Raw genomic sequence first — 22,861 nt, 5'->3', positions numbered from 1 at the left:
ATCGCTTCATGTTTCTAATCACCCAAATCTGTCACCTGTTTCTTATGATATCAAGTAGTATCACACCTGATTGGTAATTCTACACATCTCTAGACTACGCAGGTCTACTACACATAGTTAACCTATCTTAAATTCATAATTTATGTATTGTTTTTGCATACTATTGGATATACAGTATAATACCTTTATAAATAATGTCGTCATATAATAATTACAGACAAAAAGCCAATCAAAGGTTCCAAGGCTCTGATTTTCAGGTGATAGTGCTCTTCACTTGAGAACACCATTGTAGTGAAAATACCATCCCTATTGAAAAATAACTGCTTTGCTTCAGTCTCATTTTGCAGTGAGGCTTAAAGAAGAATGTCCCTCTGACAGTCCATGATAAATAATCTTCAAAATAAGAAAGCTTTCAGAATGTGTTGGATGAGGTTTTTTTTTACCTTTTCGACATACACGTTCTTTCTCTAAAATCTAGGCACTGTCTGGTTCAAAGTGTTAAATTCTTTCATACCAAAGAGAACATTTTGAAATAATCCAGATTCGAAGTTGGCCGGGAAGCTTCTTTCAAAACCGTACAAAATGTTGTTGCAGCTGAATAAATGTAGCTGCACTTTCAGGTAGAGTTCTGGCAGGCATTCCAAATTTGGGTTGGTAAAACTAACATGTGGAAAGGGATCATCATGTGGAATTGATTTTGGATTAAAGCAGACATTTCTTCATTGGTTCACTAAAGGATATATCTTGAAATAGTATATTAAATAGTGGTTGAATGTGTCCATGTTTCTAAGAAAAGTACTGTATAATGCTCTGGCAGACATTCCAGAAAATTCCAGCCTTGCAGAAATGGACTGTATTAGTACTTGCAGTGTTTTTGGAAGATCATTTCACTTTTCTTGTGATGAATTCCTAGAGATTTTAACGAAGACAGTAAATAGTATCAGAGCCCTGTGATGGACTGGCATCCCGCCCAGGGTGTACCTGGCCTTGCGTCCGTTGCTTGCTGGGATAGGCTCCGGCTCCCCCGTAACCCTGAACTGGGAGAAGCGTTTAGAAAATGGATGGATGAATGGCAATAATAACAGTGTATCAGTGTATTTATCAGTGTAACTGTGACAAAAGCAAAGAGGAGGCGTATAGGATAGAGCAGGTGGAGTAGGGGCAGGGCCGTCGCCACAACAATTTGAAGGGGTGGGCATTTGGTTTTAACCGAGGTGGAGGGAGGCAGGTTTGAGCGCCAGAGTGAGAGACGTGACTCGGCAGATACATGGTAACAATTGTGGTGCCTCCGGGGGAAAGTTTATGTAAATGAGAGAAGTACTCACACCACACTTTTCTTTCCTGAGTTTCGTGGCGTTTCTTCCTCCAACTATCTTTCAAATCCAGTCCGTAATCCGTTCCCTTAATCCTGATCCGATCCGAGTTCCAAAAGTCCGTAATAAAGCCAATCCGCGATGTATCCTTATCCACTATCCGCAATCCAAAAACCATAAACCTTTTCTCCTTTCAGTAGTCCGTTATTCTTTAGTCCGATCTTTAACATACACCTCTTTCCTCTCTTTTCCTCCAAACCGCATTCACCTTATCGGCTTCCGCCCTGTTCACTGCCTCCGGGGCACTTATATTTCGGTTCCTGATGCGGCTCAGCTGTGTCTCATTGTTTCTCAGGGTAGACCCTTTCCATATACGGGTCAGCTGATTCTTTTTGGCAGCCATTTTGCTAAGGTCCATATCTAGTATTTTAAGTAGGTCATTCCGAAAATACCTGTTATGAATGACCCTTCCCCTGGTCATCTTACACAATTTTTTCTGTCTGAGCTGTGTCTGCGTTAAGGAGAGTGGAAATTTCCTTGTCATTTTTAATGCGCATTTCCTGCTCCTTCCATACGGCCTTGCAGGTTAAATGTTAAAAGTTTATGAAACCCTTTGTCTCCCTCTGTGACGTGTTTCCAGTCATGGTACCCCCTCACTGTACGAGTTGGGTCAGTTGCGCGGGCACAGTTGACCTTGCTGCAGGGATAGCAAACTGCTGCATCGGCTTTGACGCCATACTCAAGCCGTTCTCGGTTATGGTACCACGAAGACACAGGAGAGCGATTCTTACCCTGAGACAGACAGGGTATCGATGTGGAATGGCCTGGTTGGGTTTTTCCATCCCTAGGTCATCAGGGGGCTGCGCCAATGCTCCACAAATGACCGGACAGGAGTCTTTATTGGTTAAGCTGGTTCTGTCTTTAACAGCAAAATTAGCCCGGCTGGAATTAGCGTGTGCTCTTCTGCCGCTGTCGACGTCGAGCACCTATCTGCTTCCCTCACTTCTGCTCCACTTTCTTTTCCCTGCTACGAGCCACCCCTTGGGTGGTGACTGAAGATGGTCCTTTAACCATTTTCTTATATCCATTATTTAGACTACTGAGAGCCTCGCTTTCTGATTAACGAAATGAGATTAAACAATTTCTGGCTACAAAACCGCCTTGTGTGTTGTATTCTAAATCCCGTACTGAAACCTCAGATGGGACACAGGGCCTAGGTCCGTTTTTTCGTTCGTCGTGACAGAAAAAGAAAATTTGATTGAAATGTTCGATTAGTTACGTAAATATTTTTCAGTACTTCTAAAAAAAGTAAAGCGCTTTGAGTGGAGTGTCCAGAAAAGCGCTATATAAGTGTAAGCAATTATTATTATTATTATTATTATTATTGAACGAAAACATATTTTCCACTTCATTAGAAAATTCTTTTTGGGGGGCACGTTAGCCCACATGGGGGGGCACGGCCCCCTAATGCCACCCCCTTAGCGACGGCTGTGAGTTTGGGGCCAAAGCCTTGATCGGACTTCCTGGATAGAACTACCTCTCTCTGTATGTGTGTCTGCAGATCGTCTACAGAGGCAGTTGTGACAGTGTGCAGCAGTGTGCACCACAGTTTTTGAGGTGTGACTCAGATACGAGTGTGTATGTGTGACTTGAAGAGCCCTGCACGGCTCAGAGACAGAGAGCAGTGATGAAGCTGCCTTCTGCTGTACAGAGCCCATCCAGGGCTTCCTGCCAGGTGCACTGATTTATAACATGCTGAAGAGAGACGATTCTGTGCCCAGCTGCACTTTAGTGAATAAGCACAAATCACCGTGATGTGCATTCTAGTTCATGAAAGCAGGGAGAATCTCGGGCCTTGCAGTTAAAGGGAACATTGCAAGGATTCATTACTGAACAGTGGCAGTAGATACCGTGTGCTTTGAAAATGTCATGGGCACATGTTTAAGTAATCCTCTGCAAATTCCATTAACTCACCACAAATTGATCCTAATTACTCCGGCACACAATGTTTGTGTCATGAGCGTAGACCACAGGGGGTTGATTTAAAACAATAAGCAGCCAGGAGTCATGCCTCTGCACATTAATATGGTCTTTCATCGGCTGAAAATGGCTGGAACCACAGTTAAAAGTAACAGTGTAAGAATCAGGGGTGCCCAATCATAAGCAGAGATGAACCTTTCCAAATTATGCCTTCAGTTTAAGGAAATCCGGGTACAGGGACAATGAGGGAAAGGTTTTCTTGAAACCATTGTCTTATGGTGCTATTATTTTATGCTGTGCTTGTCAGCAAGCAATTGGAAACTAAAACTGTTCTGCTATAGTTCAGTAACCCAAGGAGCCTTTTTTTAGACTGCTATGCTCTTCTTTTTTTGTTTAACACAATATTGCATTTAATGCATTTGTTCTCTCGGGTAATCATATTACGCACCGTTTTGCCAGTACTGTATGTTGGCAAACACTCTATTTTCTTGAACAAATCAACACAAAAATGCAGATGTAAGTTTTCTGCCATTCATTATGTTGCATTAAATAGTCAGTTTTTGAATCCTCTCTTCATAACAGATCTCTTCCAACACGTCTTCAGTGACTCTAGACTCAGACAAGCAGTGTGGAAAGTCAGCATTGTTTCAGCTTGCTGAGGTAAGGAGTCCTTTGAGTAACATTCACACCATGTACTTAAATGCTTGATTATGATACAGAAGAGCTCATTCAATGAATCAGTTTCACGTTCTAAATAGCTTTGCCTGATGCTTACGAAACGCCAGAGCTATGATACTTGGGAATAAGATTTGCAGGCTGGTGATTTAATGTACTGATGTCTCTCCACACTTTAAAGGCTTCACATTAATAATAAAGACTGATTGACCACTTTTTCTATTCCCTTTTTAAGCAGATCTCATCAAGCACAACTCAGTCAGGAGCCGCAGAAGCTGCTAGAAACCCTGGGAAATCTGCTCTCTTCCAGCTTGCAGAGGTGAGGAAATCAGAAGCTCATAAGAGGAATGGAGTGTCTCGCTAGTATTCAAGACGTTTTGTACTTTTAAATCTTCAAATTCGTATGTTGTTATTTCTGAATGTATTAATTAAGGTTCTGTGCAACAAGTGCAGTGATGTTCTTGTACTTTGTTAGCCCTTCCAGCTATTTTCCAGATAATTCAATCTTGTCACTCTTCATGGACTTTTTATGCTTGTTTAATTCAATGTCTTAGTTTACTCTTTCAAGTTTAAATGGAAAAATTTACTCCAAGCCCCCCCCCAAAAAGTCAAAAATATTGTACTTGAAAAGCTCGTAAGAAAAATAGTTATGAGGGTGTGAAGTGTCCAGCATCCAGTGGACTTGTTGCTATTGTCTTTACTCAACTTTCCGCAAATGGCTCGGTTCCGGTCATTTGTTTGTTGTAGAATCTGCAATGTTTGTCTACTCCCCACAAAATGAAATCAAAAGAAAACAAAGACGCATAAAGTGCATCAGTTAAGCAATGGCACAAAGCTTTCTTCTAGTGTCATCGTTGTGGGAGCTTAATTTCAGGAGGAAAGGAAGGGGTCACTGTCACCAGCCAGGTGAAGAGTTTGTAAAGTGGCTCTTCATCAAGTCAAAACCTGACAAGTGCTCTTTGAACAGATAAAAACTGATGATTAGCTTGTGTTCAGCACAAGGGATGTCAGGTTTGCCAGTTTTCACATATAACATTTTTTATCATGTAAATTATTCAAGCACAAGGTCCAATTTTGTCTGAGAGGTGCTACTATGCTGCAGTCACAGGGAGTATTCTGGGGTCACACAAAAGTTGCGTTAAATCCCTTACTAGATATCATAGATTGGCACAGCACTGTGATTTATTTTTAGTGGGGATGTAATAAAAGGAGATGCACCCACCTCACACAGACATGTTGGCTTCATATGTCAAAGACACAAAGCCCTGCTGGGTTGAAGTGCATTTCAAACCAAAAACAGGAGGTACTTCGTTGCCCAAAGGGTGGTGGGAGGGTGGAACAGGCTACCCAGCCATGTTGTGGAACCCGTTACCCTGGCTTCTTTCAAGAAAAAATTCAATGAACTACTACTGTAACTACCAGCAGGACTAGATGGGCAGAGTGGTCTCAGGCCGTTCTGTCATTTTTCTTGTGTTCATATGTTATGACCTGTTTAGCTGTTCTAAAGTGGTCTAAAGTAGTGGTTCTCCAGATTCTGCCTTCAGTTTAAGGAAATCACATCTGGGGCAATGAAGGAAAGGTTTTCTTGAGCCGATTGTCTTATGATGCTGTGATGTAATGCTGTCCTTGTCAGCAGCAATACAAAACGAAAACTCGGTGCTGCAGTTAGGTAACCCAAGCAGCCTCTTTCTTGGACAGTGGCCCTGTGATGGACTGGTGCTGTCAGCTCCTCCCCATGCCTTGTGCCGCAAAGGAAGTCTTCCATTTACGCACTCTCGATTTCCACATTTTTGTGATAAAAACCAAAAGGCTCTTAAAGAATATGTACTCCTTCTAAATTTATTATTTCTCACTTTAGCATGCTTTGGCACTGCCAGCGATGGGCAATTTAATGGGGTGTTAAAGACTTCATACGCTTGGGTGGCACACAGGCAGCTGTCTGACCCCTGTCTCAGTCTCCTTCCTGTCTCTCGCTTCCTCTCACTCTTGCAAAACAAATCAAGAACATGGCTTATTGTCTTAGACTGTCCCTTATGTTTATATCGCATACAATCTCAATTCAAATGTGAAACAAAGCTACTATATAAAAAAAACTTGCAAGGTAATTTCAGCGCAAAGGACCAGTAAATACAACATCATTAGTTTAATTTTAAAAACCTATAACAACATTTTCAACTTTAATATTAAATAAATAAAATAATTAAATGAAACAGCCTACAATTAATAAGCGTCTGAATGCCTAAATAAGGAAAAATGTTTTGTAATGACACTTAGAAGACTTAAGAGTAAGAGAATAAAAAAGCCCAGATTATCAGATTAACGTTCACCATGCACTGCTAGCAGAGTCTCCCCTTCATGATCTGAATGAAATTAAGACATTATCAAACATTTAGTTTTACGAATTACCTCTGGTAGAGCAAATATATAAACATTTGACATGAATAAAAATGTGGACTTGTTTTTAATTGGGAGTTCCCTCTGGAACACATCCCCCACCTGTTCATATCCATAAGTCAGTTTTTATTTTCCTCGTTTCTGAGGTATGTGGCATCTTTCAGGAACGCGTCTGCCATGTAAATCGTGTATTAACTGTCCCATGATTCTGTTAGGAGAAAACTTCACAAGAGAAATGATTTATCACGTTACATTTTCACATAGTGGCTTTGAAGTCAGTGTTTTTCTTTCCTAAATTGATTTCTCGTCTTCTTTTCATGGCCTCCATGTGAATCCTGAGAAAATATTTAATGGTAGTGTAGTATGTGCCACCTAATCATTTAAGAAGTCAAAGGGAGCATGGAATTGCTTACCAATTAAGTTCCCTAAGGAGAATTGGAGGTGATTCCTGGCTCAGACGATCTCGGACGAAGTGACAGGCAAAATGGGTTTTGTTCCAGACGTTAAGGATCTTTAGAAGTAAATGGTTAATTGTATCACTTAATCATGTTAAGTGAACTTGTACAAGGACACTTTGATAAATCTGGTGTTTTAGGATTAATATAATTGCTGTTCTTAGATTTACCCAGGTTAAGAATTACAATCAATTGGTCATCGTCATACGTACAGTGGAAATGGGAGCATATAATTCATAATGAAGGATGAGACTCCTTCACTGAGCAGGAGGTGTGGAGAAGCTACTCTGCTACTTCAAGACCCAGTAACCCTGTCAGACACAGAACTGGCCGCCCAGGAGTGCTTAACCGGATGCTGACAAAATACAGCTCAACAGTAATGATGAAAACAAGTTACAACAACAACAGAATTAAGGGAAATAAGAGTGCATTTACGTGTGTCCTTATAGAGAGCAAAATAACCTGTAAATTATATCCAACCACTAGCAGAAGCCACCCATCCCAGCAAGAATCATGACTCACCCTGGAAACACAGGGCACAAAGTGGGGCTGCGCCCAGGACCAGACACTAAGCAAAACACTGCAACAGAGAGGCAGATCAGAAACACCGAGAAACCTAGCCAGGTTGTGTTAGAAACCAGAGCACCCATAACCCAAACCCTAACCCAAACTCCACTCCAGACACTGCGCTACGCAATGGAAACCAGGAAAAATCTGAAAGGCCAAAACATACTGTAATAGCCACTGTTGTTTCCATTTTCATTTTATGAGGTCCTTGCAAATGCTACTTTATGCACTGTACTGTATATATCGGCTGGCACTGCCGGTTTATCATTCTGTGGGTGATCGGTGTTCCGTATTTCACCAGATTTCCTCCACGACACCCCAGACCACCGTGTCAGACACAGTGAAGAATGGAAAGTCCTTCCAGACTGAGCCGGCTGAGGTGGGATACTGACTGCTGTGTTCAAACATTTTCACAAGCGGAGAAATTCAGCAACATTTACGGAGAGGTTTAGCGCTGTAACTGCTTAGATAGAATGTTATTCTGTGCTTAATGTAAGCCGGAGCTCAGCTCAGTTTCAGACTGTTCCTGCTCCGGGACCCCCAAACACACCATTGGCTCCTCTCTGTGAGATGAAACATTTAACATTTACAGTTTCAAAATATCTTAAAAATAGACTTGAAGTGAAAATAAATGAAACAGAACTTGGAACCTCATCATTTGCAGCCAGTGTCAAGTGGCAAGTAAGAGGAGCAGTGGACGTCTCCAACATTTTGTTAAAAAATCTTTCGCCACCATATATTATATTTCTTTTCTCTGCCTGCAGATTTCTTCCAATACGTCCCAGCTTGGACTTACCGAGCCCATGAAACCTTGTGTGAAATCCCCACTGTTTCAGCTGGCCGAGGTAAAGTAATCTGAGCAGCCTGCCTCCAAAGAATGCCTGGCAACTCTAAAATTCAGGTTTTTTAAATGTGTAGTACTTTGGCATTTTAGTGAGATGAAAGCTATTCAGGGTTTTTTGGAGATGACCCATATTTTATTTTATTGGTCATATTTTGCTTGACTCATGGGAAGGAAACATTTAGTCTAGATTCTTGACTGTCTTCACCTCCAACAATTAAACCTCTCATTGACTCCTGGTTTCTTTAAATCAGATATCTTCCAGTACATCTCAGTCCATTGTCCCAGAGGTGAAACAGTGTGGCCAGTCAGCGCTTTTCCAGCTTGCAGAGGTAAGCTGTTTTGGACCGGAGGAGGTTATTAAGATTTATCTTCTAGCACCAGGGGACCTTACCTGCAGAAAAATTGATCAAGGCAACAGCTAAGTCACATTAGAAGGCATTCGATGAAATATTAGACTATCTAGGAGGAGAGTTTAATATTTACAGGTTGTTAAGTCCTGATTCCAGCTGGATAGATCATTTTAGTGCAAATCATATATTTTAAAAGAAATTCAGAAATTGAAGTAATAGGAGTGTGAAAAGCATCGTTTTTGCCAAACTTTCCACTTTCCACTCTTACCAAGTTTTTATCAGATTATAAATCTTGCCACCTGCTGGAAGTAAACAGTACTACCGGGTATCTTTTTTCTCATTGATTGTTATTCCTCTCATTTATTATGAATTCCTGATACTTATTATAAATATTATTAATCAGTCTATTACGTTAAAGTAAAACATATATATATATATTTCCTTTTGCAAGTTTTAGTAAGTAAAACTCAATACTCTTGTCATTAACTAAGTACAGTACATAGGTATTCTTCAATCATCAGTATTCACATATTCAGTTTCACTTGCAACAGCACAAAACCTGTAGATTACCAGCAGGTAGATGTTTTACATGGAAAACTGTGGCGATAAAAGGGCTTTTGGTAACATGTTTCTGTTATATTTATTGTATAAAATTATACGTGCTGTGAATGTAATTGTTTTAAGCTGACCAGCTTCTGCTTCTCCTTTAGATGTGCCTGGCATCGGAGGCGGGGAAAATTGAAGCTCTGACCCCATCGCCGATGGGCAACTCCATTCCAGATCCCTCTGCTCCAGCGGGCATCTCCCTGGGCAGCCGAGCAGGGATGGACACCACGTCACCAGGTCAGGAGACCCAGGCCGCCCCCGGCGTCGCTCTCCCCTCGTCCTCCTCTTCCTCGGCGTCCTCCTCTCCTGTCGACCCCAGCCCCCCGAGTCTCAGTCAGCCCGAAAAGGTGAAAAAGAAAAAGAAAAAAGACCGGAACGAGGCTTCCAAGGCTGACAAGGGTTCGCCGAAAAAGAGCTGCAAGAAGCGGCAGTCCTCCGAGTCCGACCTGGAGAGCGTCATCTACACGATAGAGGCTGTGGCGAAGGGGGACTGGGGACCAGGGGAGAACACAGGCGAGACGCCCAAGAAAAAGGCGCGACCCCCACCCAGTGAGAAAGGAGACCCTGGGGAGGTCGGCTCACCAAAGAAGAAGTTGAAGGCCAAAGTGAAAAAGCCAGCCAAGGCGAAAGAGCCGGGATCTGTGGAGGACTCTAAGCCCCCAGAGCTGCCCTTGAACAGCCCCCCAGCCATCGAAACGGAGGTGGAGGAGGCAAAGGTGAAGACGGAGCCCCCCGCGGGCACGGCGGAGTCAGCACCCCAGGATCTCTCCCTGCTCCTCGTGAAAACGGAGGAGAAGGAGAAGGAGAGTAGCACAAGACCAGAGAGCTGTGGGTCGAGGAAGTCCGAGAGGGCCTGCAAAGGCGCTCTGTACAAGACTCTGGTCTCGGAAGGAATGCTGACTTCACTGCGAGCCAATGTGGATCGAGGTAGGGCATGTGATTATTATGATGATCACTGCTTCAGGTGGTCACTAAAAATCAAACTAATTAATTTGTTACTTCTCAAGGTAGCGTTCATTAAATTCTTTAGCTTTAGTCTTAGGACAGTCTTTATTTAACAGACTGACTCCATTCCAGAAGTATTCCCTCTACTAAATTTTGAAATGTACAATTCCAGGCTTAAAAAGGCGTCACATTTTTTCTGCAATGTACCGACCGGTTTTGCAGAGTGCAACTGAAGTTAATGTTTGGTAAAAGCAGTAAGAATTTGGGTTAATTTTAGTTCCCGTGCTGGTCTGTATTGGTGGATGAGTAATGGAATGACTGTTCTTTCTGGGCTTTGATCTGCAGGTAAAAGAGGTTCGGGGCGAGGCAGTGTCTCTGATCACGAGGGTGGCTGGACCGATGATAGCTGGGCGTTCACACAGTCAGGGACCAGCAACAACAAGAAGCTGAAAAAATCCAAATCTAAGGAGGAGTGTGTTGCTGGGTGAGCAGTTACATTGTATGGATTTTTGTTAGAGCCGTTTTGAAATATTTTGCTGTATCTAGCATACATGTATATTTCAGAATTTATTGTGTTCTTAGTGACCTTAATGCCGTCTACATTCTGCTTTAGTTTTATTTTTAATGCTGAATCTTCTACTTTTTGGGCTAACTCCTACAGCGGTGTACTAACATCACGTTACCCTCTGTGTGCAGGAGTTTCTTTTATCGAAGATCTTACATCTCAAATATACAGAAGTATACAAAAAACCTTAAACATACTGGGTCTGTACATATACAGTACCAACAGTGTCATAACTGTGAGCAGGGACTTCACAAAACAGAACAATAATAATTTCTCTTTCACAGCTTCCTGTTAGCTGGGAGCTCTAGTTTAAACCCAAGTCCAAGTCTCGTCTTTTATTCAGCTGAAGACAACCCTTCATTTACAGTAGCATCTCCAGGCTCTTTTGTATATAAGTTCATCTAAATATAGTAGGTGTAACTATTTTCCATTTCTCGTGCAGTTTGGGGAAGCTGGAAGAAGAGTTTGAAAAGAAATTCAACAGCCTTCCACAGTATAGTCCTCTGACATTTGACAGGAAGAACACCTGCACCACGAAGAAAAAGCGAAACAGTGGGAATGGGACAGTGGAGCAGCCCAAACCAAGCAAGGGTGAGCAAAGGGCATGGACGGAGAAGAGCTGGAAGGAAAGCACCCATTCTCTGTGCTTTCAGTCCTGCAATGTGGAGTGTTACTGTTATCACTTGTCTTTAGCCTAACAATTGCTCATTTCAGTTGAGACTGACATAGATCTCATGTAACACATCATGTTCTGTTCTTTTTTTTTCTGTTTTGATCTTAGGTTCATCCCCATCTCAGAAAAAGAATTTATTCCACAAGATTGTTAGCAAGTACAAGCACAAAAAGGAGAAACCCAATACATTGGATAAAGGTGAAATAGTTTGCTCACGTTGTGTTGCCGTTTTCTCGTTCTGTTAAAGTATCCGTTTAGTTTCCGACTGTTCGAGGAGTGTGTAGCCAGAGCAGACGGAGGGTAAATTTGTAGATCGTGACCTGACTTTGTAGATTGTGTTAGTACCACAAACAATAAACACAACTTCACAGGCCGCACAAGGGGGTAGTGCAGACTCCCCATTTCACAGATCAGCCAGACCACAGAGAGGTGTTGTGATCTTGACAGGATGTAATAAAGAGATCACAGAGCCCATTTCATCTATCACTGAAGTGGCTTATTTGTTTCAACTCATACTACTGGATTCTATCCATCCTTTTCTCCCCTTTTGAGACTTAATAGTCTCTGTGCACCTTATGCAAAGACTACAGAGATTTGTAGAGGATTAACAGTGCCTCACTTCTGAATCTGTTGAGTTTCAACATGGAATGGATATTTAGAGAAATAGATTAGGGTAGCAGTCTTTCTTTTTTATTTTTTTTTTTAAAAACCTCCACTGTGGTAGAAAAACAGAAATCAATAATATGCGGGCCTGGATTGTCTCCAGGCACGGTCCAGATCAAGCCCAGTGACCTGTGTCTTTATCTGTAGCCATAGCAATGCAAGACCCTGTCCAGAAGGCCAAGCTGCCTCAGTCCTCCAGCACAGCATCGCTGGAGGCCCTGCTGGTGGGCAGCCAGAAGAGAAAGGCGAGGAAGAGCAAGATAACGCACCTGGTGCGCAGCGCGGACGGCAGGGTGTCTCCTGCGGAGGGTGAGTGGCGGGCACCTCCGCGTGTCACAGGCTTATTTATCCGCAAATTTCAGCAGGCTGCCCCTTGAAGGATCGGTGAGGTGCAATCACGCGGAAGGGTGTCCTGTTCCGTGCAAATCCTAAAAATAGACGCGTACAAGTTCCAAATATTTCCAAATAAACTCCCTGTAAACTTTTAATAGATTATATGAAAGCCAGTTTGCTTGAATGTCGTCGATCCCAAAAATCCTCATATCCAGAAGAGGGTTTCCAGATAAGAGGATTTTTCGGATGGGTGAGATCGAAGTAGTGACACCAAGCCTAAAAGAAAATGATTAGGACAACACCACAGTGCTAAAAAAGTGAAATAAGTCAGGTAATACGATAAGGTAATGTTAATATAGTAAAACACAAAAATCCAAGAAATAGATGGTGATAAAGCACAAACAGAAACACCATGGATTGAACCAGGAAACGTTCAGCAAGGGAGAAGAAAGACAACTGGCTGAACTGGTGGGGGGTGAGAGAAACAGAGAGGTGCGCAGGGATTTTGTTTTTTTATTTTAATGTTCTTTTTTTTTTGTTTATTATTCATTTCTTTGATTGACTTTTTTCCGGTTGCTTGAGGTTTCTGGAAGTGTGATTATTGAGTGTGAAGTTGCTTGAGGTTTCTGGAAGTGTGATTATCAGATACGCGGGAGTTTACTGTAACTGTCAGCAGGGGTATTGGTCTGAAAGGCAGCACAGACAGAAAGCTCATGTGGAGACACTTTTTGATTGGCGTTTCTTAAAATGTTTGCTTTTCTTCAAATTACATGCATTTCTTAAGTGTTGTACACCGTACAAAAACTGGTTTCTGTGAAACTGTCAAATACACACAGTCAACTGTGAAAAAGGTTTGACTCGTTTCCCTCTGCCTTGCAGTGCTTCCAATATGGAAGACAGCTACAGTAAAAGTGGACATCCGTCCGTTTTAGAAAAAAAGGCCAAACCTGCCATTAAAGAAGTCGAGAATTTCTTGTGGCGACCTGGTGTCGACTGTGGTGTTACGTTTCTGTTCGCAGAAGACAAAGCCAGAGACCTGGCACAGAACCAGGAGGAAAAGCCATTAACCCACGAGACTTTATGCAAAGATGAAGGGTGCTACACAGAACCCCAGGCACAAGACGCAAGCAGTATTACACAGGACAGGCCCAGTGTGTCCAATCTCCCAGCGTTCTTCAGTCTGGCCGCACTGGCTGAGGTGGCAGCCATGGAGAATGCACACAGGTAAACAGTCTTTCCTTCACTTATCTTTTAAAGTGAGTTGCCCATCACGGTACTTGAATTGCATTAAGGGCGAGGAAGCGCCTTCAAGACGGAGAGTTTTCTTTCATTGTGTCACCAGTGACAGAGCTGGAGCGTAGTTTTGAGAGTAGTTGAGTAAAGTACATCTGGATCATCACTAAGCATCATCATGTTTCATTTTAGTTTTCCATTTCAGTGAATCAATATTTGCTTTATCCTGGGAGTTTCTTCATACCTTCATACCAGTCAGAATAAAACATATGCAGTTACCTACTTTTAAGGTTGGTGACTCAAATAAAGCAATCACATACAGGAGTAAGTGGGATTCTCTGTACTGAAGGATGCCTATAGTTTCACCACCCCACCAAGAACCATTGTGGCTGAACGGTTCTCTTATTTACTGCGGTATGTGTGCGGTCTTCCTCCAGTGCACCAGTTGTTGGGGGTGACCACATTTTCTTGCCATGTTAAGCCATGAGCCATGTACTTCTGTACTACTGTACTTCCTCACTGAATGGAGCAAGCATGGAGTTCTAGTCTGATCAGGTGTATCATCCAGCTGTTGTCATAGACTTTAAATATGAAATAAAGGACTCACACGGGTTTCAGTGCACCAGGCTCCCCATGGAGGTGCACATTTTGTTTGTTGTAACTTATTCTGCTCATGATGGTCACTCCAGTATCTTACGTAAGAACGTATGAAAGATTACAATGGAGTGGAGGCTATTTGGCCACTTTTCTGATATTAAACTTCACATAGGCAATATACGTTCTTGCTGTTATTTCTTGACCTTTAATGAGACAGGAATTTTGTGTACTGTAAAGGGCATACACAGCCCCGGTTTCATTTTACATTAACAGTTTAAAATACTTGAAAGATAAAGTGAATTTTATGTCAATGCTTGACCTCACTGCACAGTCTTTGTAGCATCTAAATAGCTCATCCAAATGTGTGCTATTAGATTTCTATGATAGCTAGTTTAATAGCACAGACACTGCACTAATGTTTGTGTTAGTAGGAATGCCAGGAAACAGGTGTTTCTCTTAAGGGCACCACGGCTCACGTCATGCCACTGCAGCGTGATTTTGTGTCCTCTCTCGTTGCAGAAGCCAGCACCCTGTAACCATGCCTCACGAGGGACAGTCAAATGAAATGGCCCAGACTCCTGTACTCATCTCCTGCGCTGACCAGTGAAGGCATGCAGTTTTTAACAAACACACTGTGCTTTTGTTACCTAACCTCCTAGCCATGTCCTGAAGACGGAAGGTCGCAGTGGGAAGTTGTCCTGAGTACATGAGGTTCGGCTCTGCTCTGGGGGAGGGGAGCCCATTGGACATTTTGGGTAGGGGACGGGGGCGGCTCCCCAAAGAAGCCAATTGTCAGCAAGGACTGGAGCCGAGCTGGTCCCAGAGCTGGGCTTTTCCACTGGGTGGCTGTGACGGGTTAGCAGATAATGTGTGAGAGAAGGCTGCCTTTTTAAGGTCAAGTTTTGAAAACAAAAAGTGCATTTAAAAAAATAGAAATTCTACACGCAGTGTATTTTTCCACATTTTTTTTTATTCAGCGTTGCCTGCTTACTAGGGTTACCTGTTCTTGACTCTGCTAACCAGATACTGTATACTCAGTGCCGAAACAGAGAGAGCTCAACTGTGGAGTCCCGTCATGTGACTGAAGGAAACCTAGTAGCTTCCTGAAAACCTTCCTCTTTTTAAACTAGCGATCACAGTAATGCACAGATTTGTCTTCTAGCACACTGATTGCCTTCGTATCCTTAACTCTGACCACATGACCACCTGTCTGTCCTAATATCTAATGCTGCAAGCAGGGGGTCAGTCTGTGGACTATAGAGTGTGGTGTACAGTAGACTCCTCTTAAAATGAATTGGTATGATTTATAGAAAAGAGTTATTGGAGCAATTGGAAAAGGTTCACCTGAGATACTTATGAAGAATTAAATTTACAACTTATTTCAGTGGTTATTTTGTGCCGTCAGTAACATGAAATGTCAGGCGACAAAACAAAGGCTGAAAAGCTAAGACAGTATATGAATTTCTTAAAGAAAAATGTGTGTGTATGAAGTGATTCCGAAATAAAAGGCTCTCAAATTCTGTATGAAGATTCAGTTGTAGGATTGAGGTTTCCCTTCAGCTGACCAACTGAAATGTGTTTTATTGCACATAAAAAGTCCCTTTGAGAAGAAAAAAGGGGAAATTCTCTCCATTTTCAGCAGGAACTGATGTCATGTTTTTTATAAGGCATTTGACTTCAAGGAACTTGCCAAATTTTCTGGGATGTTCTGAAGTAATGCTGAAAGAGGAAAGAAGCTAGAATAGCTTCTATATCTCTCACCCATTTTTTTTCACATTAAGTTTCACATCCTGGTTTAGATATGGATTGGGTTTTCTACACTCTCCGATAAACTGAAGTGCACATAATGAAAAGACGAAAATATCCAAATTGTTGTTGGGGGTGAACACGTTTTAAGTTTCAAGTTAAGGGAGTCTGCTGTACTTCCTCACTGAATGGAGCAAGCATGGAGTTCTAGTCTGATCAGGTGTATCATTCAGCTGTTGTCATAGACTTTAAATGTGAAATAAAGGACTCACACGGCTTTCAGTGCACCAGGCTCCCCATGGAGGTGCACATTTTGTTTGTTGTAACTTATTCTGTTCATGATGGTCACTCCAGTATCTTACTGTACGTAAGAACGTATGAAAGATTACAATGGAGTGGAGGCTATTTGGCCACTTTTCTGATATTAAACTTCACATAGGCAATATACGTTCTTGCTGTTATTTCTTGACTTTTAATGAGACAGGAATTTTGTATAAAAGGCATACACAAAGCCTGTTTCTTCTTAAATGAACAGTTTAAAGTACTTGAAAGATAAAATGCATTTTATGTCAATGCTTGACCTTACTGCACAGTCTTTGTAGCATCTAAATAGCTAATCCAAATGTGTGCTACTAGTTTCCTATGATAGCTAGTTTAATAACACAGACACTGCACTAATTTTTAGCTAGAAAAAGCTTAGTTTTCTACTTTTATTTAATAGGATTCGTACTGATCAATTCTTCCTTTTGTGTTCCTTTTTTAATTTTTAAACCCTGTTTTTCTCCGCAGGACATATTCAGTCCATTAATATTTGTGAAAATTACTGTCAGCATCAGAAGCATTTTTGAAAGAAAAAACATTAATTGCTTTGTTATGAGTTATTTGTTCATTTTAATTTAACTTGAGGCATTCATTCCTTTTTCAAATAGCCTGTTACAGCTGTAATCCCACTGCGTGTTGTGTAAACAATCTTGCCATTCCTATTGTACAGTATATTTTTTGTTGGGTACATGTACCATGAATGAAGGCAGATTTTAGAAAGGTGTTTCTCAGTAATCCAACATAGTCTCATTCTTTTTAATGTTGTTTGAAGGGGCATGCTCCAACTCCCAGGTCCCCAACTCCTGCTGAGACCTATGTCTTCATACGTTTTGTTCCAACCATAGTAGTCGACTAAGACAACCTGATTATTTTCTTTGCTGATCATGCATAGGGTTATTAATATGGAATTTTACAGTTGATTATTCAGAAGATTCACTTCATTAAAGCTAGAATTACTGTATGTAGAAAACACCTAGAAGTATTACTTATGCAGGAACACTAGGATCTCTAGATGTTGGAGTTGGAGACCCCAGTACTATCTGGGGGCATATACTACATCTGTAGCTGACTGCCTCTTAGGAAACCTCAGAAAAGCAGTAGCCTTTTGTCATTGTTTCACCATTGTAGAGGTTGGCCCTGTTAAAGCCTCCAGAAAAACCCTTGAATGTATTAACTCCTACTTTCTTAACCCTAGAAACATTAAGTTTAACTTTAGGTTCAGTGAAAGCTGCAATTATACGAGATGATTTGTGATGTATAGAGGTTTTGTGCAGCCTGGTTCCTAACACGAATTTCTCTCTTTTCACCTAGAGATCTGATCCTTCACAAGAGTTTGCCTTTTTTTTAGCTTCAGATGAGCGTATCTCTGCTTTTGTGTTTTGGGGGTTTGGGTAACGATGCTTCAGACCTACTGGTCTGGTTATGTCATCCCGGTAAATATTATTCACTCTCTGAACCACTAAGATACAGAAAGAACTGCATACGTTAAGCCTGGGGGACCTGTGGGACAAAGATACCTAGTTTGTTGGAACTGAAGTAGGGGAACTCCTGTAGATCTGCCCTTGTTAATGGTGCAGTGCTACTATATCTTGTTTATTGAAACAAGGAAATTTATATAATCCTTTTTTTTGGATCATGTATTCACTTCTACTTGTCTTTTTAATTCCTTGTAAGGTTTTTTTGTGGTACTTTTTTTTCCCCCAAGCAATGTGTGGAAATGCTTTGTATTTTCTTTCATTTTTTTCTTTTTTGACATTATTTTTTTCTTCCTAACCTCAGAGGTCTCTCTTTGAGGGCCGGTTTACTGGATTAAGACTGTTGTCAAAATGCTCATAGACAAAGGCAAAAACAAAAAATGATGTATCTTTGCTTAATTGTTAAGCAGATAAGCACTGAGAAATACTGCACGCTTCTAGTACAATAGTTACTGTTTCACCTCTTTCAGGATTATATATTCATAAAGCTACTGCTTCTCCCTTTCTGGGCAATGTCTGCTGAGTATTTACATAGTATATGCATTTTTGAAAAACAAGTTTTGATACAGTATATGTACCATCCTCTTTTTTTCTTATTTTAAAATACGGAAGATATATGTTATTTCCCTAAACATGGATTAAGATCATCTTGTTTGATCAAAAATGAATTCATCTTCTTTCCCACAGTGCGGTAAAACAAAAGTTGTAAATGCTTTTCATTGGACTATTTTTGGACTGTAGAACCACAGTTCCGATGTGAAAAAGGCACTTACTGTTCTCTCTAGACTGGGTCAGCAAAGTACAGTATCCTTACTTTCCTGATTCAGAACTAGACAATGCCATTTAACTTGTATCAGGGAGACTTGCTTTGAATATGAAAAGTCCAATGAATTTGGAAAGAAATGGATCAAGAGCTTCACGATTAAGAAAATACATTTAAAATAAAGTGCCGTGAAGGGTTTTTAGACATCCTGTGTGTTAGAAGCCCTCTATGTGATGAATATGCACAAATGCTTAAAACATTCTTTAGGATATGGCACCTGATCCAGGATTTGCACAGAAGGGCCGTTTGAGCTATCCCCCCTTCAGCAAAGCACATGAATGAACAATCAGTCATTTCTTATAAATAAGCACAGAATGCCGCAGAGCTGATTGCGTTTAGAGATGTTGATGTACATACACTGTACAGTAACAATAGCGCGATGGTAACAAAACACACTTTTAAGCAGACATTTGCCAAAGAAAAGGGGACGGTCTATTTAAAAAGGATAGATTAGCAGTTGCACTGAACTTTGTAGGGGCATTTATACTTTCAGGTAACCGATGTCTTATATCAGCACAACTCGTTTCTGATCGGTATTTCTGGTGTTGTTCTGTGACTTAATCTTGTAGTGGGAATGGTAAAGAAAAACACTTGACACCTTTTAAATGCCTCTTGTAAAAAGACAATATTTGCACCTTAAAATCCTAAACCAAAATATCTTCTCACATTCTTCAAAGCATGTTTCTTCCCCCCCCCACCCCCTTTCACCCTCGTTGTTGATGTGCACATCATGCTCGCGACAGCCTTTGCCCTTCTTCAAGTCCTCTCCGAGAGACGTCCCCGTCCGCTGATTGTCTTTTATTTTGTGTATGTAAATATGAATGAAAGTATTTTAGGCAAGCTGTGTCGATTAACCAATGATTTGCAAAGTCTGGCATGAAGTTGGTTATAAAGAAAAAAAAGAGTATATATATATGAAAAACCGCCTGTTCCACATATTTTTCATCCCACCATAGAATATCATCCTTCACGTTTTCTAAATAGAAGATGCCTATATAAATTTAGAGGTCCTATATTAATTAAACTATTATTGATAATATCCTTTTGTGCTAGTACTGTCTCTTGAATGTAATGGATTTTGTACCTGTATTTTTCTATTTATGACTCAATCTTGACTTTCCAACATGTGATGGATTCTTAAGGAGGATTTTTAGGCCATTTACACAAGTGACTAGTTTGTTACAACCTGTTGGTAATTTACATGAGAAATGCTGTACCGATTACTATGTGGAATTTGCGCATCAACATGGTTTCTGTGTGTGTAATTGTCAATGAATGAAATTAAAGAGTTTTATTTCTGATCAAGGCCTCAAAACCAGGTAACACCATGATATTAAGGAAGGAAACAATGACCTCCCTCCACTTGATAGACATGCGTACAACTGCAGAAAATGCCAAAACCCTCTGTAATTCTGTTTGAATATTTTTGAATCTTTTGTTTCTTCAGATAGTCTTAAAACCTGTATATGCACCCAGAAAGTTTATAATCTACCTTAAACTTGTCAGGAATGTATGTCAGTGAGTTTCAGGGAGGTTCTGCAGATCTATGATGTATCCTCTTCAAAAGTGTGTACAATGTGTGCTTGATATAATTTATGTCAAAAGTACTGTATCATGATGTATATGGATCTGATTGTTACAGCCCATTTGGTAACCCAGCCTTGCCTTACTGACACCCTGATTAGAAAGGGATTCCTTAGCCATGCACTCCAGCCCATTTTAATGAATTGTCTGTCATAACACTGTCTGCTGATATAACACTGTCTGCCGATGCAACTATTATCTCTTGAACACCTATTAAAATAACCTATATTATATCTGCTGCTTTTAAATTTACTTCTTCTGAAATGTACTGTAGATGCACACTTTCTTCTCAGTTCAAGATGTTTTGATACATGTTGCCTAGCAGTGTTTGTTTCAACTTTCCTGGAATTGTTTTGTCAAAGGTTGATTCTTAAAATTCCTGTTTCCCTCTGCTTTGTAAGGACAATAATGAGCATAGAAATAAAAACTGAAACCCAACTGCACCCAACTCCCCTCTTCCACATTTTAGCCCACAATGTGGGAAAAACAAGAAATGAACATCTTTGAAACATTGCCAAGGGTTTGCACCCAAATCGGTTTAAAGTGGAATGACAGTACCCAGAGACACTGAGAGACAAATTCCCGGAAGGTTTCTGTGCCGGCACTGGAGGCTGCTGACTTTACAAGGCTTAAACACAATGACCATGATGCAGTTATTTCACTTTTGAGATATTTAGTCACAGTCATGTGTTTAAAACCAAACAAATATGTTTGCCTGGTTTGGCACGGGATTTTTCAAAAAAACCCGCAACCGATCCCTGTTGTGTGAAAGTGTATTTTTAGTATCCAAAGGAAAAGAAAATCAGACTTGAAATTGATGGAAGGGGGGGTCTTTATTTAATTACATTATTATCTCTTGTATGCCGCCGTTTCTCCAAATTCAAACTTCTAAGTTTTCTGTTTGTGTCTCAGAGTCCTCAAAGAATGACATTGGAGTGATCACTGAATACTTCTTAAGAAATGTGTTGGTACAGGGTCTTTTACAGGTAGCAACAGATCTTTTCATGTTTGAGCATGTATTTAGCTTGCACAAATCTCTACCCACAAGATACCATATGGTTTCCAAAGAGCTAATCTGGTTCCACAGACAGCTATAATCCTGCTCTTGGTATTTTGGCTGTAGTTTTAAGTAGACAGCTGCACCATGTGCACATATTTGGCACAGTGTGTGGTGATCCTCTGGATGCTCAAATGTCCCGGTAATACAAGATACTGTAGTACAGTAAGGATCTGACTGCTGATGAGCTTGGCAGAATTTCTTATGGTTTGTAGCAGGGATATCATTGTAGTTGCTATACTGATGACATTCCAGCTAGCTTAGGAGTGGTACAGTACTTATGGATCATGAGTCTATGTATCCCCCATCACACACAAAGGCATAACCACATAGATCTATTGTGATTGCTTAATTTCCAGCCTCAGGGCTTCTTGAAGAATACATTCCTAAGACAAAAGAATTCCAATTTTCCCTTTCTTAATATGTTATCTGTTCATGGCTGATGAATGATGCACTTCAGACTATTTAGTTGTGTTCAAATTAATGCCTTACAGTACAAAGGACATGGAGGTTGTTTCTAAAATAAGATTTTTCAATGCGTCCTCTTTACACCTAGAGTGAGGAGACAACTCTTGAAACCTAATCCGTGCTTCCTTGTTTTTTATCTAGATTTCAAAGTACCCCGTATTTTAAGATTAAGGTTATGCTTTACTTTATATAATTAAACATGGCCTATTTTAACATTATTAAATATTTTCTGTTTGCAGTGGATTGGACCTAAGTCAAGTATATTTAGGCCAGTTTGTTTATTCTAGGTAATATTTAACAATTGACTGCTGTGCTTCCTAACAGTTTAATGATTCTACAGTAATTTAGATACAACACCGAGCTAACCACCTCCTCACCTTCCCATCACTGAAGGAACACAGATTTACTACAGAAAACGCCAACTTGTCTTTACTGTCGCCATTGAAAACGGAGGTAAAGCTCAAAGGTTGTGTACTTCAGTCTGCACATTGCTTAGAGCTGGCTTGCCTCACCTGTGTAAGACTTGAACCCAACTACTCATACCAAGAACTTACTTTAAACTAGTCCTCATATGGACCAATATCATGCTGCTGTGCAGAAAGACGTGTTAACCGTGAACAAAATCACCCACTTGCTGTATGGAAATACAGTAATGTGTTCAACGGCACTTAGCCAGTGTAGTTCTACAAACATGCACATAAACACACTTGGATAAAAAGGTCTCCCATGCCCTGGGATTGTCTGGAAATTAGAACTACTGCATGAATCACTGTTTTTTTTTTCAGGAGACTTTGAAAGTCAAACTGGATTTTGAACGCTTGCAAGTTCTGTCATCACCCTCAACTAGCAATACTACTACAAAGCCAAACTCACACAGTAGCTACTCATATCTGCTGAGATTACCTGACGCTTTAATAATTTTGGTTTCTTTGTTTAGTTTGTAGATAGACAAAAGCTGGGAACATAAATACTGCATAAAAACAGATCTGATAACAGCAGAGGCAAGGGGAAGCACAGGCCTTTAACTAAAGTGGTGCTCCACTTTAGGACAGCCTTGTGAACCACACTTGAGACTGGGATTAACAGGAAACAGTGAGCGGATCTTGTAGCTCAAGCAGATTAGTTGTCAAGCTGGGGAAAGATGGCATGTGTATATACTGTACTAGATTTGGGAGCCCTTTCACAATCTTGTCA

General features: G+C 40.8%; 1 protein-coding gene across 2 annotated transcripts in view; it reads left to right on the top strand.

The window, feature by feature from the left end:
• bbx (BBX high mobility group box domain containing) overlaps positions 1–20,370 on the top strand; it is a 42,506-nt gene extending 22,136 nt beyond the window's left edge. The window contains exons 7-18 of one of the 2 annotated variants that reach the window (XM_088921655.1): positions 3,876–3,953; positions 4,207–4,287; positions 7,686–7,763; positions 8,149–8,229; positions 8,480–8,557; positions 9,289–10,111; positions 10,475–10,613; positions 11,137–11,285; positions 11,476–11,565; positions 12,178–12,339; positions 13,383–13,587; positions 14,713–20,370. In XM_088921655.1, the coding sequence (XP_088777781.1) occupies positions 3,876–3,953; positions 4,207–4,287; positions 7,686–7,763; positions 8,149–8,229; positions 8,480–8,557; positions 9,289–10,111; positions 10,475–10,613; positions 11,137–11,285; positions 11,476–11,565; positions 12,178–12,339; positions 13,383–13,587; positions 14,713–14,800 (2,052 nt within the window). In that variant the 3' untranslated portion in view covers positions 14,801–20,370. Of the gene's footprint in view, positions 1–3,875; positions 3,954–4,203; positions 4,288–7,685; positions 7,764–8,148; positions 8,230–8,479; positions 8,558–9,288; positions 10,112–10,474; positions 10,614–11,136; positions 11,286–11,475; positions 11,566–12,177; positions 12,340–13,382; positions 13,588–14,712 lie in introns of both variants that reach the window. The other variant, XM_088921654.1, reaches the window with a different exon arrangement.
• The last annotated feature ends 2,491 nt before the right edge of the window (positions 20,371–22,861 follow it).

This window comes from Atractosteus spatula, chromosome 7, assembly GCF_055471065.1.
Source record: "Atractosteus spatula isolate fAtrSpa1 chromosome 7, fAtrSpa1.hap1, whole genome shotgun sequence".
In the NCBI taxonomy this organism is placed as follows: domain Eukaryota; kingdom Metazoa; phylum Chordata; class Actinopteri; order Semionotiformes; family Lepisosteidae; genus Atractosteus; species Atractosteus spatula.
Note: the sequence above shows the minus strand (reverse complement) of the source record. Positions and strands in the feature narration are given on the sequence as shown.